This window comes from Dendrobates tinctorius, unplaced genomic scaffold (genome assembly GCF_039654945.1).
Source record: "Dendrobates tinctorius isolate UK_male_01 unplaced genomic scaffold, ASM3965494v1 ptg000024l, whole genome shotgun sequence".
Lineage (NCBI taxonomy): Eukaryota > Metazoa > Chordata > Amphibia > Anura > Dendrobatidae > Dendrobates > Dendrobates tinctorius.
The window spans coordinates 5862404-5876322 of NW_027361692.1; the positions used below are offsets into that span (position 1 = coordinate 5862404).

Genomic DNA, 13919 nt, shown 5'->3' on the forward strand with positions numbered 1-13919 from the left:
TTGATACTGTTAAATCGGTTGTTTCTTGCCAATTCATATTTTATACAAAATAGGCAGTGTATATGTTACACTCATTGCAAAGCCTAGAGAATCATAGCCAGCAGTCTTAATTTTTGGTTCCTTCATTAGAAACATATGTCAAATTTAAATTTTTTGTCTTTACGTTGTACTCATGTCTAGACGGTTTGTGAGCCAAATGTATTATTAGTTGTGCTTTAAAACAATAGAAAACAAACCTCAAATGGTTTTGTATTTCTTTCTTCAAAATCAGGACCACCAGGTGACTCTAGGACAGGACCACCAGGATCTCAAGGCTCTTCCGGGCCACCAGGACCTCCTGGTCGTCCAGGTAACCATGGTGTAAGAGGTCCAACAGGTCCACCAGGCTACTGTGATGCATCACTATGTGCAAGCATTCCTTACAACGGTCAAGGATACCCAGGTATGCAGGCAAATATGTAATTTCAGTACTTTCTTACTTCCTATTAGCTAATATTCCTGTGGAAAAATTAATACTAGTTTTACTAACACAGTTAAAACAAGTATATATATTTTTGTTGTATCCTACAAAGTCTACAAAGTCTTCAATAATTGTCTGCTTATAAGCAGATAAGAATATTCATTAGACTAAAAAGAAAGTGAAAATTATCCCTGATCTACTAGGATAATTAATTTCATAAATATCTGCCAAATATTAGATATTTCATAGTAGATTAAATATGTAATATACACTGTATATTATACACTGCATCTGGTGTTCTAGAAATACAGTAGACTCTACTGTAAATATGAAACAAAATCTAATTTATGATTTTATTCTCCAGTGTATCACCACTTAAAGGGAATCTATCACCAAGTTTTTCCACCTAATGTTTGTTGAAACACCATAACGGTGGGGAAGAGGCCCTGTTTCCAGCAATGTATCACTTACTGGTTTGCTTAGAGTAGTTTTGATGAAATCACTGTTTTATCAGCAGGCAATTATCATTTAGTCCACCATATTCATGAGCTCCATGTTACCTTGCCCCTACTACAGATTGGCAGATTTATGCCTATCCACAGTGTACATAGCTGTCAGTTAGTGGTGTGGATGGGTAGACAGGGGAGGACTAAAATATTCACCTGCCCACATATAATGAATGTCCTCACCCAAATCGTAGAACACTGGCAGGTTGTGAGAACTTTTGCTTTACTTGTTACACCAATCAACTTGAAACATGTAAACCTGCAGAGGCCATAGCGTGAATAGACAACAGTTCAATACAGACGGCCAGCTGACTATATCACACTGCAGACTATGCTAAAAAATACAGCACTGATCAGACAAAGCGTTTAGTATCCACATTATAGGGATTGATCACTAGAAGACAACCCCTTTTGAATGCACCTAGTCTGCGCAATAAAATAAATAATGGATTCTTACCAGCTGGATCCATAACTCCTCTGCACTGAGCGCTGTGTCCCCCAGCAGTCTCATGATATTGTTTATGGACATAAGCGCTGCATACTATCAGAGGACATTGATGATCTGCAGCCTTCCTAGTACAGTTTGATAGCAGGCTGCTCCTGTGCCATAAACAATGTCATGATATCTGCGCTGGTCCTGAAGTAAATACACTTGTATTTTAGTTGACAAATTGGGGTACAACCACTTTAAAGTGAACCAGTCACATGCTATTAATCTTACAGATATGGGGTTAATTTGAACTTTATTCATCCCAGAAGCCTCCAGTTTTTAGCTATACAGAAGCAGCCAGAGCAACTTCAGTCACCACTCAATTCATAGCCCCCGGAACTGACTGACAACCGGCTCAGCAGTGCATCAGTACAGAGCCGGCTATCAGTTAGAGATGGTGCACGGTTACAGCCACCGCTCACTATGTACTGAGCGGTGACTGAAGGCGCGTCTCTATAACTGGCTGAAAACACTGATGAATTGGGGCTTATGTTTCTCTATACCCGAACATCGCCATAAAGGGCAACACTACATTACATACAATTTTCAATACTGCATAATGTATAAATATAGGAACTTACACACATTATATACAACTATACAGCACCAGGGGCGGACACTGACAGCTTTGGGCCCCTGTGCAAGAAATGTGTCTGGGCCCCCTCCTTTTATGGTGACAAAGCACTTTCTCTCTCTCTCTAATAATATTGCCACTCTCACATACATGTATATATATTACATAGTCTCCTTTGTTATGTACATTGCCGTCCCTTATACAGTGTCCTCTATTGCTATGTACAGTACCGTCCCTTACATATTGGATTATATAGAGCCCTGTTTTTTATTACATACCGTCCTCTCTTGTTAGATATATAATGCAATGATGGCTGATGGAGCATGGGAAAGCTTCTTTTCTAATGGAGGAGCGCATGGACTGGTAGTCTGGTCACTGGCTCCTCCATCAGCAGTCATTTTATATCTAACAAGAGAGCGGACTATGTAATAAAAGAGGGCACTGTGAATAACAAAAATAACAAGAATACATTATGTAAGAGATAGCACTGTACATAACAGCAGAGGAAGCTATATAATAAGGGACGGCACCATGTGTAACTAGAGAGGATGGTATGTAATGGGACTGTGTTAAAGGGAACCTGTCACCTGTAAGATGCGGCCACTGCCTTTCAGGGCTTATCTACAGCATTCTGTAATTCCCCCCCCGCCCCCAGGATGAGTATGTTAAAACGTATTTTTCTTCACTTGCGGGTCAGTTCGGGGGGCTTATCTACAGCATTATAGATGCTGGAAAACACAGGGTTGTTACAAACACCTCATATGGGCACACAGGCACAAACATCATACATGCATATACTGCAGTATACATGTGCTGTATGCTCAGCAGGTACACATCATATACACAGCACATGCATGCTGGACAAGTATCACACAGACTACAGATACACACAAATATTACACACACATACTGTATACTACAGAGGCTTCACGCATAAGTATTACACACACATACACTACAGATGCCTCACACACAAGTAACAAACACACATACACTACAGATAACTCACACACACTACAGATAACACACACATACATAATGCAGCTACCACAAACAAACACTTTTCAAAAAAACAAGTATCAGACACACAACAGATACCTCATACACACATCACACACTCTCCTCTGTGGTGCAGGGGAGGCTGATGTCCATGTGCAGCTCATCAGCTTCTCCTGCTCACAGCAGCACTGCCCCAGCACATCCCCCAGTCTCTCCTTCTCTGCCTGGGAAGCAGAACAGAGCAGGAGAAGCTGTCACCATGTTGACTGCAGCTGCTTCCTTTTCTCTCCCTGGAAGCACACACGTGCACTCCTGCTTGCCCGCACTGATGAGGGCTGCAGCTATGCGTGCAAGCACGAGCGGGGGCCAAGCTCACACACTGACGTGGGCTGCCGCGGCACTTGTCAGCACATGCAACTAGAGAAAGACACAGGGCCTAGTCGGAAGTTTTAAAGGGCCAGCGGCCCACTGGCCCACCAGCCCAGTAAATGACACATAGCTGGAATCAGAGTCTCTGCCCCTACATCATGCTGCTCTCAAATGAGGTAAAAAAAACTTGTTGACAGATTCAAATTGTAACAAATAATAATATGAATGCTGTAGAACCTTTTAACCAAGATTTACATCCATTTACAGAATGCATACTTACATACTCCATGGATTCTATACTTTTTGCCATCAGCTAGGCCAATCTTCATCAGATGGCATCACCCGCTGGGTTGTGGGGCCCATGACGATTTGAGCAAATCTGATTTTATGTCTCAAAAAATAATTGAGACATTTTCATTTTTTAACTGTTCATAGAGAAATTCCCAAAACCTATAAAATTAAACTATACAGGAGACAACAAAGTGGATAGTAATAGATTGTAGAGTCTGTAGTAGTGTATAGGAGGAAGACAATGTATTTTCATCTCTTACTTTTAAATACTAACCTCATCTTTGACCTGTTTCAGGTTCCGGCTAACACATTTTCTAAGCCTCCAGTGCTGCTTACAGTTTGAATTCATGAAAATCCTGTTTCTGAGATGTTTGCGCACGTACTTAATCTGAAATGATTCTTTTGGGAAATTTCACCATGGATATAGCTAATGACCTATACTGCCATCATTTAAAAGGGAAACTGTTCTTTATACTAACAGCATTCCAATGGGATCCAAGACAGCGATGTGAACTTACAAAGTCTCTTTGCTTTCTGTAGTGAAAAAGTCATGTCAAATATATGAAAGACATAGGGCCTCAGTTACGCAAGAGGTCATTATAACTACTAACTACTGTATCTGAGGTAACCCTATATATAGAGATTTAACATAAGGAAATAGAAATGATGTCTGTAAATAATAAACTAATTGTGGCTTGTAAATGATTTCTATGGGATCATATCCACTAAAATCAGTTAACATTTTTTACCCTAAGCTAATACATTAAAGCCTGCTGCTTGCTGTCTGCTAGAATAACTATTGACCCCCTTATCCCTCATGAACTTTACAATGTTATTCCTTGTCAGGCACAGATCTAGTGTATGCTCTTATATTGTACTCCATTATTTATTATGTGACAATTCACAAAACAATTATCATTAAATTATTACAGGTGTAGCAATCTGAAAGATATATCATGGCACAATGCATACCTTTCAGTAAAATCTCTGATCTTTTAAATAACCCTGAACTGATTTATAGTACACTGATTTTAACTGGTGCATAATTCTAATTGTCTTAAATGTTTAACAATTCTAAAATTGTTAATTGACCATATGATGCATAAACATACACACATGCATATATAGATATAGACATACAGTATATAGGTATATATATCTATATATACATATATATCTATATATATTGATATGCATATAAATTTATATATACATACATATATACAATGTAAATGCATAAATATGTACGTGCATTGTTTATATATACATATATATATATATATATATGTATGTGTGTGTATATATATATATATATATATATATATATATATATATATATGCATATAGATATATAAAGTCTGGCAATGAACTACTCTAAACAACCAAAGCCAAATTATATTTACTGTTCCTTTGAATCAATGTTATAAGATAATTGTCTTGTTCAATCGGACAAATATTTTCAACTAGAACCTTACCAACCTGAAAGTGGAGCCGTTGAGCCTGACAATCAAGCTTACGTAGTCCCAATGCCGCAAGAAAGATCAGAGGATGAGGACTATGACCATCATGAATATGCTGAACATATGCGGTGGAGAAGATCCTTAAGAAAGAATGTAGAGAAATCATAAATAGTTTTGTATTTTGTTTACTATGTGTGTCATTCACTTCTGACCTTGATCAGCAGATACATGCAAAGTAAGCAGATTGGATATTTGAACAAGTCACTTCAGAATACTGCAGTCGTGAAATGCACTTAAATATATGTACACAAGCCATTTTCTGTGAGTGCTACATCATGTAGATCTCATCATATGAACCACATTCAGCTTCCTGTCTGATGCTCTTTATAATTGCGTGTAAAATAGGTTGTGCTTGCAGTGTCGATTGCAAAATGTGTGAATAAAGATGATAATTTTATTGCAATGTTACTTAGTACAAACCAAAACCAGGAACAAACTTCCAAGCAGCTTTGTGTCTGAACAATGTTGCCTGTACCCTACATCAAAACCATATTTCCACCCAAGAAGCCATACCATCTGTTCCGTCATTAGCCCTCCCATCCAAAGCCTGGGATATAATGCTTGTATACTCTGCCTACCTTTAAGCATCCAGAAAACGTTTTGCATAGCTAAATATACTGTGCCCATTAGGTTCAGGATTATATTGTAGACACATTAACAGTTACATTTATGTCAACTTGCAGTCGATCCTGCAGAAAATGAAATTGCATGTATGTACTGTATATTTAGTATGGACAATTTTCAGAATATAATGTTCTCAAAGTTTCTTAGTTTCTTAGTTCTCAAAGCAGTTTGAAGACTATGAAAATAGGTTTGCTATTTCAAGATTTTTAACTGCAAATTGTGAATTTCACTGCCTTATATTTTTATTTATTTCTGAAAAAAGAGGCGTTTTTTCAATAAAACTACTGAAAAGAGATACATTTTTTCCGATGTGTTATTTCATAAAAAAATCATACAATTTATACACCTAATTAGTTATACATCATAGATCATTTTTTGAGTTCTGTCCATGAATAGAATATTTAGTAACACTCCATTTCAATGAGGCACAAATGACCTTGCATGTTGCTGTATTATTAATGGAATAATTAATGGTTCTCCCACCTACAAAGAATGGAGAGGTCTGTAAATTTTATCGTAGGTTCACTTCAACTGTGAGAAGCAGAATATTAAAAAAATCCAGAAAATCAAATTGCATGATTTTTACATAATTATTTAATTTGCATTGTATTGCACAAAATAAGTATTTGATACAATTGAAAAACAGAACTTAATATTTGATGCAGAAACCTTTGTTTGGAATCACAGAGGTCAAATGTTCCCTGTAGTTCTTGACCAAGTTTGCACACACTGCAGCAGTGATTTTGGCCCACTCCTCCATACAGATCTTCTCCAGATCTTTTTAAGATTCGGGGCTGTCACTGGGCAACATTGAGTTTCACCGCCTTTCAAAGATTTTCTATTGCGTTCAGGTCTAAAGACGGGCTAGGCACTCCAGGACCTTGAAATTCTTCTCACGGAGCTACTCCTTAGTTGCCCTGGCTGTGTGTTTTGGGTCATTGTCATGCTGGAAGACCCAGTCACGACCAATCTTCAATGCTCTTATTGAGGGAAGGAGGTTGTTGACCAAAATCTCTTGATACATGACCCCTTTCATCCTTCCTTTAATTCGGTCCAGTCGCCCTGTCCACTTTGCAGAAAAGCATTCCCTAATTATGATGTTTCCCCCATCATGCTTCACGGTTAGGACTGTGTTTTTGGTCTTGTACTTGTCCTTCTTCCTCCAAATGCATCCAGATGGTCAGTGGCGAACTTCAAATGGGTCTGGATATGTGCTAGTGTGAGCAGGGGGACCTTGTGTACCCTGCAGTATTTTAATACCTGACAGCATAGTGTGTTACTAATGTTAATGTTTGAGACTGTGGTCCCAGCTCTTTTCAGGTCATTGACCAGGTCCTCCCATGTAATTCTTGGCTGATTCCTGACCTTTCTCAAAATCATCCTTACCCAACGAGGCGAGCTCTTGCATGGAGCCCAAGACCAATAAAAATTAACGGTCATCTTGTGATTCTTCCATTTTCTAATAATTGTGCCAACAGTTGTTGCCTTCTCACGAAGTTGCTTGCCTATTGTCCTGTATCCCATCCCAGCCTTGTGCAGGTCTACAATTGTGTCCCTTGTGTTCTTAGATAGCTATTTGGTCTTGGCCATGGTGGAGAAGTTGGAGGGTGATTGATTGCGTGTGTGGAAAGGTGTCTTTTATACAGGCAATGAGTTCAAATGTGAAATTAATACAGGTAATGGGTGCAGAGTAGGAGGGCTTCTTAAAGAAAAAGTAACAGGTCTGTGAGAAACAGAATTCTTGCTGGTTGGTAGGAGATCAAATACTTATTTCATGCAATAAAATGCAATTTAATTACTTAAAAATCACACAATGGTATTTTTTGGCTTTTATTTTTAGATTCTCTCTCTCTCTCACAGTTGATGTGTCGCTATGATAAAAATGACAGACCTCTCCATTCTTTGTGGGTGGTAAAACTTGCAAAATCAGCAGTGTATCAAATACTTATTTACTCCACTGTAGATCATCCATCTGAAAAGACCCTCAGGGAAAGCTCTTACTTGTCCCTTATCTTTGGAGAAGAAAGATGACATCCATATTGTCTTCCTCTTTTCTAACAATATGGTTCATGAGAGAAGTCATGCCGAGTAAATATGTGCACAGTCCATCCTGTCCATAGATGTGGAGCAACTTCTCCTTTGTTTGCGCCACATAAGTGTTACATTCACCACTTGGTATAGCCTTTAGGGGGGCTTCCTCTCCATAATGAGGACTTTTCAGTTTATGTTTTTAAATTAAACTAAAAGATAAATCAGCCGCACTCTTTGCAACAATTTTTTTTAATGAATTAATGTGAATAACACCACAACAAAATTCACTGGTGAGAAGACAGAGATCAAATAGCATCTAATGTTTAGACCCCGTTTGGGTCTTTCGCAAACAAGGCTAGAATTATCTCATGCTGGCCTTGTGCTTTGTTGTGTAGCAATATAGAGCTGAAGTATACTTGGGTTTCTTGCTTAAGGTTTGGTGACCAGGGATCCAAAAAGTGGTCACACAGTAAAGCGATAGCACAACAAAGCACAAGGCCAGTATGAGATAATTGTAGCGTTGTTGTTTGAAAAAGACCCAAACGGGGTTGAAACATCATACGTTCTCTATTTACACCTTTGGCCTGGGACAGCTCATAGAATCTCATGGCTTTCAGTATCATCTTTATGCTGATGACACACAGATCTACATCTCCGGACCAGATATCACCTCCCTACTAACCAGAATCCCTCAATGTCTGTCCACTATTTCATCCTTCTTCTCCACTAGATATCTGAAACTCAACATGGACAAAACAGAATTCATCATCTTTCCCCCATCTCACGTGACCCCCCCTACGAACCTATCAATTACAGTAAATGACTGCCCACTCTCCCCAGTCCCACAAGCTCGCTGCCTCGGAGTAATCCTTGATGCTGATCTCTCCTTCAAACCACATATTCAAACCCTTTCCACTTCCTGCCGACTTCAACTCAAAAATATTTCACGCATCCGTTCATTCCTCACCCAAGAATCTGCAAAAACCCTAGTCCATGCCCTCATCATCTCTCGCCTTGACTACTGCAACCTCATGCTCTGCGGCCTCCCCTCAAACACTCTCGCACCCCTCCAATCTATTCTAAACTCTGCTGCCCGACTAATCCACCTGTCCCCCCGCTATTCCCCAGCTTCTCCCCTCTGTCAATCCCTTCACTGGCTCCCAATTGCCCAGAGACTCCATTACAAAACCCTAACCATGACATACAAAGCCATCCACAACTTGTCTCCTCCATACATCTGTGACCTCGTCTCCCGGTACTTTCCTGCACGCAACCTCCGATCCTCACAAGATCTCCTTCTCTACTCCCCTCTTATCTCCTCTTCCCACAATCGCATACAAGATTTCTCTCGCGCATCACCCCTACTCTGGAACTCTCTACCACAACATATCAGACTCTCACCTACCATCGAAACCTTCAAAAAGAGCCTGAAGACCCACCTCTTCCGACAAGCCTATAACCTGCAGTAACCACCGATCGACCAAACCGCTGCACGACCAGCTCTACCCTCGCCTACTGTATTATCACCCATCCCTTGAAGATTGTGAGCCCTCGCGGGCAGGGTCCTCTCTCCTCCTGTACCAGTTATGACTTGTATTGTTTAAGATTATTGTACTTGTTTTTATGTATACCCCCCTCACATGTAAAGCGCCATGGAATAAATGGCGCTATAACAATAAATAATAATAATAATAATAATACGCTATTTGATCTCTGTCTTCTCACCAGTAAATTTTGTTGTGGTATTATTATTCACGTTAATTCATTAAAAAATGTTTTTGTTGCAAACAGTGCAGTTGATTTAACTTTTACATATCGAACCTTGGATAATTCCAATTCAGCCAGCACCTTTTCCATTCTATACAGCTGTGTGCATCTCCTTTCTACTAATATTTAAATTAAACTGAGTATGTCCTTCAATTGATGCTGCTCTACCGATTCTGGAACAGTTTTTCTTTATTTTCTGTACCTCTCCCTCCAAAGTTATTCCCCTGGTATGGTATATACTGTACAGCTCAATTCTTTGTGTGGTTTTGTGCTTTTTCTTCTCTGATAATGGCCAATCAAAATTCTGCCACACCCACAGAAAATGTGTGTGGTATAAGCTAAGTTGGTTGAAGAGAAAATTAGCATTTTTATTGCCAGTGGGCATAACTTTGAAACAGAGGGGCACAGAATAAAAAGAAAAACTGTTTCAGAATCAGTGACATAGCACCAATTGGATGAGGTACTCAATTAAAATAAAAAAAAAATCCATTGAAAGGTCCACTTTAAGGATAGCAACTATGTATGAAAGCTTATTGCAATACTCTATTGGCAAAGAGTATGCAATTTAGCTGTTTCCCATAAAGAAAAAACTGTATCTTTCTTGTGTCAACCATAGTCTTAATGCAATGTTCTTTGATGGGTTAGCTACCTCCAAAGTGTGGTTTTGGCAGTGTCAATATAATATTCTTTAATTATGGAAATACATGTAAGCTAATTCACCTACTCATCTTCCATGTTCTCAATGTGAGTAGATGTTCCTTAAAGACTATATTGTGCTATATTGTATATCTGATATTGCTTTTGGAAACCTCCTTTAACATACGGTATGTATGTATGGTATATAATAAATACACATCAGTAATAATTAACCAGCAAAGCTCAATGACTTCAATTTACAGCGGTGTGAAAAAGTGGTTTCCCTTCCTGGAATTCATATTCTTCTGCATGTTTTTTCACACTTAAATGTTTCAGATCACCAAATGAATTGAAATATTAGACAAAGATATCACAAGTAAGCACAAAATGCAGATTTAAGTGAAGGTCTTTATTATTAAGGGAAAAGAAATCCAAACCTACAAGGCCCTGTGTGAAAAAGTGATTGTCCCCCCTTAAAAAGTAAATTAACCGTGGTTTATCACATGTTTGTGAAGCTTAGTTCATATTCCCTTGCCACACGCAGGCCTCTATGATCCAACCCTTATGGTCTTTGGCAAACTTCAGCCTGGCTCTCCTTTGCTTCTCATTGATGAAAGGCTTTTTTCTAGCTTTACATAACATGAGCCATGCCTCTAGGAGCCTGTTATGAACTGTTCTTGCCGTGCCCTTCACCCCAGCTGCCATTTGCCATTCCTTTTGTAGGTCACTTGATGTCATCCTGTGGTTGCTGAGTGACATTCGAATAAGATGGTAGCCATCCCGGTCAGTGGAGAGTCGTTTTTGCTCTGCCGGACTGTAGCTTTGTTGTCCCCAATGACTGCTGCTTGACCTTGTTGTAATGGACTGCCGTCTTTGAAATTTTAAGGATGGAGGCAACATGACGCTCACTGTATCCCTCTGCTAGTAAAGTCAGAATTGAGCCCTTCTTTTCCTCACTCAAGACTTTTCTTTTCAACTCCATTGGCATGGATAAAAGTTATTTTTCATGCCTATTACTTTTGGGACATTACTAGCATTTGTTTTGCCATCCAGCTTGTCCTACTGCAAGATGATTGTGAACACCAAAGCAGGGTTTTTTATACTTTCCCTTGTTAAATACTGTAAGATTTGGTTTAGGTGATCACCTAATCAGAAGCACATTAAGTAGAATGAGGTGTACTCTGGTTGGAATTCAACTGACACTGGAATGGAATGGCTGTCAGACATGTAAAGAAGCTGATTTTTATAAAAGTGTGCAGTGGTCTCTTAATTTTTGCCCGAGCTGTATAAGCAATTCCACAATCACTTGAAAATATCTAAGTTCCTCAACATTCCATCAAACAAACTGAATTTTACAAATTCATAGAATCATAGAATTGTAGAGTTGGAAGGGACCTCCTGGGCCATCTGGTCCAACCCCCTGCTCAAAGCAGGATTCGCTAAATCATCCCAGTCAGATGTCTGTCCAGCCTCTGTTTGAAGACTTCCATTGAAAGAGAACACACCACTTCTCGTGGCAGCTTGTTCCACTCATTGATCACTCTAACTGTCAAAAAGTTTTTTCTAATATCTAATCTGTGTCTCCTCCCATTCAGTTTCATCCCATTGCTTCTAGTCTTTCCTTGTGCAAATGAGAATAAAGTTGATCCTTCTACAATGTGACAGCCCTTTAGATATTTGTAGACAGCTATTAAGTCTCCTCTCAGTCTTCTCTTTTGCAAACTAAACATTCCCAAATCCTGCAACCTTTCCTCATAAGACAGGGTTTGCAGACCGGTCACCATTCTGGTCGCTCTTTTCTGAACTTGCTCCAGTTTGTTGATGTCTTTTTCAAAATGTGGTGCCCAAAACTGGACACAATATTCCAGATGAGGTCTGACCAAAGAGGAGTAGAGGGAAATAATGACTTCACGTGATCTAGACTGTATGCTTCTGTTAATACATCCTAGAATTGCATTTGCCTTTTTTGCTGCTGCATCACACTGTTGACTCATATTCAGTCTGTGATCTATTAGTATACCCAAGTCTTTTTCACATGTGCTGTTGCTTAGTCCTATTCCTCCCATTCTGTATATGCTTTTTTCATTTTTATTGCCCAGATGTAGTACTTTGCATTTTTCCCTGTTAAAAACCATTCTGTTAGTTGCTGCCCACTGCTCCAGTTTATTTATATCTTTTTGAATCCTCTTTCTCTTCTCTAGTATTAGCTATCCCTCCTAGCTTTGTGTCATCAGCAAATTTAATCAGTTTACCCTCAATTCCTTCATCTAAACCGTTGATAAAGATGTTGAACAATACAGGGCCCAGGACAGAGCCCTGTGGTACCCCACTTGAGACATTCTTCCAACTGGATGTCAGCCATTTATGACCACTCTATGGGTCCGATCACTAAGCCAGTTATGAATCCACCTAACAGTTGCCTTGTCCATTCCATACTTAGTCATTTTTTCAATAAGGATTGTATGAGATACTTTGTCAAATGCTTTGCTGAAGTCAAGATTTACTATATCTACAGGATTTCCTTGATCCACCCAATCAGTGATTCCGTCATAGAAGGAAATTAAGTTAGTCTGACATGACTTATTAGTTACATACCCATGCTGACTCTGTTTAATCACTTCATTCTTATCCAGGTACTGACATACATGTTGTTTAATAATAAGTTCAAAGATCTTTCCTGGTATAGAAGTCAGACTCACCGGCCTATAGTTGCCTGGGTCCACCTTCTTCCCCTTTTTGAAGATAGGAACAACATTTGCTCTTCTTCAGTCTTCTGGGACTTCTCCTGTTCTCCAAGAATTTTCAAAGATTATGGAGAGGGGTTCAAAAATTTCTTCTGCTATCTCCTTCAGTACTCTGGGGTGTAATTCATCTGGACCTGGAGACTTGAATTCATTTAGGTTAGCTAAGTGTTTCCTCACTATCTTTCTGTTTATAGATATCCTGGATGCTTCTATTCCCTTAATAGGACAGTGAAGAACAGTTGATGTTACATTTCCTTTCTGAGAGAAAACAGATGCAAAATAGGAATTTAAAAGTTCGGCCTTCTCAACATCCTGTCTTACCATTTCATCATTTTCATCCTGTAAAAATCCTATAGCATCTTTGACTTTTCTTTTACTTTTGACATATCCCCAAAATCCTTTATTATTGCTTCTGACATCTCTTGCAAGCCTCAATTCATTGTCAGCTTTAGTTAATCTGATTTGTACCCTGCAGGTTCTGCAGACACCATTATATTCTTCTTTAGATATGCCTCCTTCTTTCCATTTTATAAACATTTTTTTCCTCCTTTTTAGCATGTGCTTAAGTTCTGTGTTCATCCATCCTGGCTTCCTTAAATGCTTCCTATTCTTCCCTCTTTTCGGAATTGTTAACAATTGTGCTTTGAGAATTTCAATTTTCAAGATTTCCCATCCTTCCTGGACATTTTTGTCTTTAAGGATATCCAGCCATTGGATCCCTCCAATTCTCATTCTGAATCCCTTAAAATCTGCCTTTCTGAAATCTAACCTTGACGTCTGAGTCTTCACAGGTCTTCCTCCTCTAGTTATCCAAAATTCTAAAATAGCATGGTCGCTACCTCCTAGGGTCCCAGCCACTTTTACCTCCTCAACCATTTCCTCCCTGTTTATAAGGATTAGATCCAAGG

General features: G+C 39.1%; 1 protein-coding gene across 3 annotated transcripts in view; it reads left to right on the top strand.

Moving 5' to 3' along the window:
* The window catches only part of COL12A1 (collagen type XII alpha 1 chain), a 221073-nt gene extending 214945 nt beyond the window's left edge, over nt 1-6128 (top strand). For 2 of the 3 annotated variants that reach the window (XM_073569320.1, XM_073569323.1), the window contains 2 exons: nt 272-442; nt 5157-6128. In XM_073569320.1, coding sequence (XP_073425421.1) covers nt 272-442; nt 5157-5317 — 332 coding nt within the window. In that variant the 3' untranslated portion in view covers nt 5318-6128. Of the gene's footprint in view, nt 1-271; nt 443-3984; nt 4392-5156 lie in introns of those variants that run through there. The other variant, XM_073569322.1, reaches the window with a different exon arrangement.
* Nucleotides 6129-13919: the final 7791 nt, after the last annotated feature.